At 30.6% G+C, this 2,778-nt stretch overlaps 1 protein-coding gene across 1 annotated transcript; it reads right to left on the bottom strand.

Annotated features, from left to right (window-relative positions):
* Positions 1 to 672: 672 nt before the first annotated feature.
* Positions 673 to 1,614, bottom strand: LOC122507589. Its single transcript, XM_043620389.1, has 3 exons — positions 1,172 to 1,614; positions 886 to 1,101; positions 673 to 796 (listed from the first exon to the last, which is right to left on the bottom strand). Exons 1-3 carry the CDS (start codon positions 1,175 to 1,177, stop codon positions 689 to 691), a joined length of 330 nt encoding a protein of 109 aa, XP_043476324.1. The 5' UTR covers positions 1,178 to 1,614; the 3' UTR covers positions 673 to 688.
* Positions 1,615 to 2,778: the final 1,164 nt, after the last annotated feature.

Below are 2,778 nucleotides of genomic sequence, written 5' to 3'. Positions count from 1 at the left end.
ACGGGCAACTAATGTTATATTTTCGAATTTTCGAAAATTATTTCAAAGTCATTCTTATCGAATACTCTGACCGCCGAATTAATGTAATTAAACAGTCAAAACGTAAATTCCAACCTTCGGAAACATTATACAACGAAGAAGGAAAAATCTGTCTAGCATTAGTTCATGCAAGAAGAAGATTCAATCAATTTATTGGAGACAACGATATACTGCTTCCACATGGACGAAATGCATTAAATTGGCTAGGTGAAATTGAACCTACAAATACAAGAATTAACCATTGGAGATATGAATTGCAGACCTCAGAATGGATCATATGCCAAAATAATTAAAGAAATGAATAAATAAATAAAAGGAATACAGGACAACAATAATAAATTGAATTATACCAAAAACTAACTATATTTCCCTAAAACTATACAGTATCTCAAAAATAAGCAAAAAAAAAAATATATATATATATATGAATAAAAAAAAACAACATAAAAGTAATATAAGAGGAGTATTACACAAAAAAAAATGTATATATGTATATGCATATGCATGTTTATATAATTAAAATATCCCTAACACATAAAATTAATAAAACCCTATATTACGAACACCTTAATAAACTATTCATACAATAGAACCTACTCAAAAAAAAAGAGAGAAAAGAAAATATATATATATATATATAATAAGCCACTTAGGTACGTCGTCTCCTTAAATTTTGCCTCCTTTTGTAACACGATACGTTCTTGCAAGTGTTACAATACTTTGGACTCCACAAAAGAAGATTGTCCACACGAGACCGCTAAAAGAAAAATAGAAAATTTATATATATATATATATAGTTAACCAAATATCTTTATGCATAAAACAAAAAAAAAGGAGAGGACTTACTAGTGCCCAAGTTACTTTAATGTTCGGTCCATCCTCCGTGAACGTGAAACGTTCCACCCTGATCAAAACCAATGTTTTAACAATGGGCTGCCACTCCAACCCTTCCATACCCTTGGTCAACTGAGAAATCCTGCACACAGAAGATTCAACTCCTGGCTTCTCTACCATTCTCTGACCCTTCTTCACAAAGAATTCGGATGGATGGCGCACGTCAACCTAAACGTAATAAATAATTAATAAAATATACAAAATTACACACATCACTATGAACAAACATATAACATACCGGCATCCAGTAACCCCGCCAATAAACAGGGCCATCAGCCCGCAATTTTATATACTCTTGACACCAACGAAGAGGCCCATCCGACAACTCAGGGCGACTCTCCCACGGTATTCCTGATGAACGTTGTTGTTCCCCAGGATGAGTGTACCCAAATTCGCACCAGGGTCCAACTTCATAAATAGTGCTAAAATAAAATAAAAACAATAAACATTGTGCAATTTTCTCTGTTATTCTTACAATATACACAATCGCTTAAAAAAAATAAATAAATAAATAAATAAATACTTCAAATAATTTCAAAAAAAAAAAACATTCAATTAAACCTTTAAAATAATTAATTCTACAAAATTGTTAGTAATAAGTGTGTAAAGTGCGAATTTTTGAAGAACTTTAACTGAAGTTCATATTTTAATGAATTTTATTGGATGATCCAATTATTTGAATGCAGGAGTGAATAATTTCTTAAAAATTGAGCCTGATAAAGAGTTCTAACAAAACACAGTTAAATTCATTTTTGAAGGCACAAATATGAAATTTAATACAAAGTTAGCAATTTAATTAGCATCTATTTTATCTATTAATACTAGAAAAAACTACACGCGCGCGTTTTTTTTTTTCTAGCTGTCACCTGTAACAATTTCAAAAGATAACATTTTTGTGATTTTTCATAAATTTTTCGAAAGATTTTTATTGAAATTTTGTAGGGATAATTGAGATTCTTTTAAGGAATGATAATAATAATAAATTAAATACCTTGTTTAGCGGGCGTGACATTTACTACCTATTTACATTATTCAAAAAAAAAAAAAATAAATAAATAAAAAAATAAAATAAATAAATGAATAATAAATTATTATTCAAAAATAAATATTCAAAAATAAAACAATAATTTTTCTCGATAGTTTGTTAAGAAAGGAAACAAGAAACCCAGCACTCGCTTTTGCGTGTCTGATAGCTTTTGAAATAAGTGAGAGTATTGTTTGGAGTTGGAAGTAATTCGAATTTTTGTCTAAAAATCTAAAAAGAGTCAAGGAAATACAGAGTAAAGTTTTTGTGGCGGCCCTATGTGTGTATGTGTATATTGTCTGCCACGGGACGCATGCAACATTGTCTCCTTCGACCCCTCTCATTCCTTCTCTCTCTAACACACGGCACTCTCCCCATTCTGCCTTCTCTCTGTTCACTCTCATGCGTTCTCTCTCTAACCTACGGTATTCACATCATCCTCTTCTCTCCCAGTTCACTTTCATGCCAATTTTTTTTTGACAAGATTAACGATGAAAATAAATTAATGATGATGGAGTTTGAAAATTTATAATTTAAACTTTTGTTGAAAACAAAAAAAAATATATATATATATATGTCGTAGGCAGATAGCAGAATCCGGCAGTATGCAAACTACCTAGGCAGTTTGTAAACCGCGGGCAGTTAGTAAAATACCTAAATTTGAATGTATGAAAACAGGCAATATGCAAAATGCCTAGGCAGTTTACATACTGCCAAAGACGTTTCAGGCAAATAGAAGAATGTATTGAAAGTCGCAAATTTTTTTAATTAGAATAACTTATTCTAAAGGAAATACAACTTTTATCCTGTTATTACTTGTT

Source organism: Leptopilina heterotoma, unplaced genomic scaffold (genome assembly GCF_015476425.1).
Source record: "Leptopilina heterotoma isolate Lh14 unplaced genomic scaffold, ASM1547642v1 Lhet_474, whole genome shotgun sequence".
Taxonomy (NCBI): domain Eukaryota; kingdom Metazoa; phylum Arthropoda; class Insecta; order Hymenoptera; family Figitidae; genus Leptopilina; species Leptopilina heterotoma.
The sequence above is the reverse complement of the archived record's forward strand: the minus strand, read 5'-3'. Positions and strand labels throughout refer to the sequence as shown.

Excerpts from the sequence above, each read along its gene's own strand:
- LOC122507589 (XM_043620389.1), bottom strand. Across the intron at positions 797-885 it reads TTAAAGTAACTTGGGCACTA|CGGTCTCGTGTGGACAATCT; the intron begins GTAAGTCCTCTC and ends TTTTTCTTTTAG.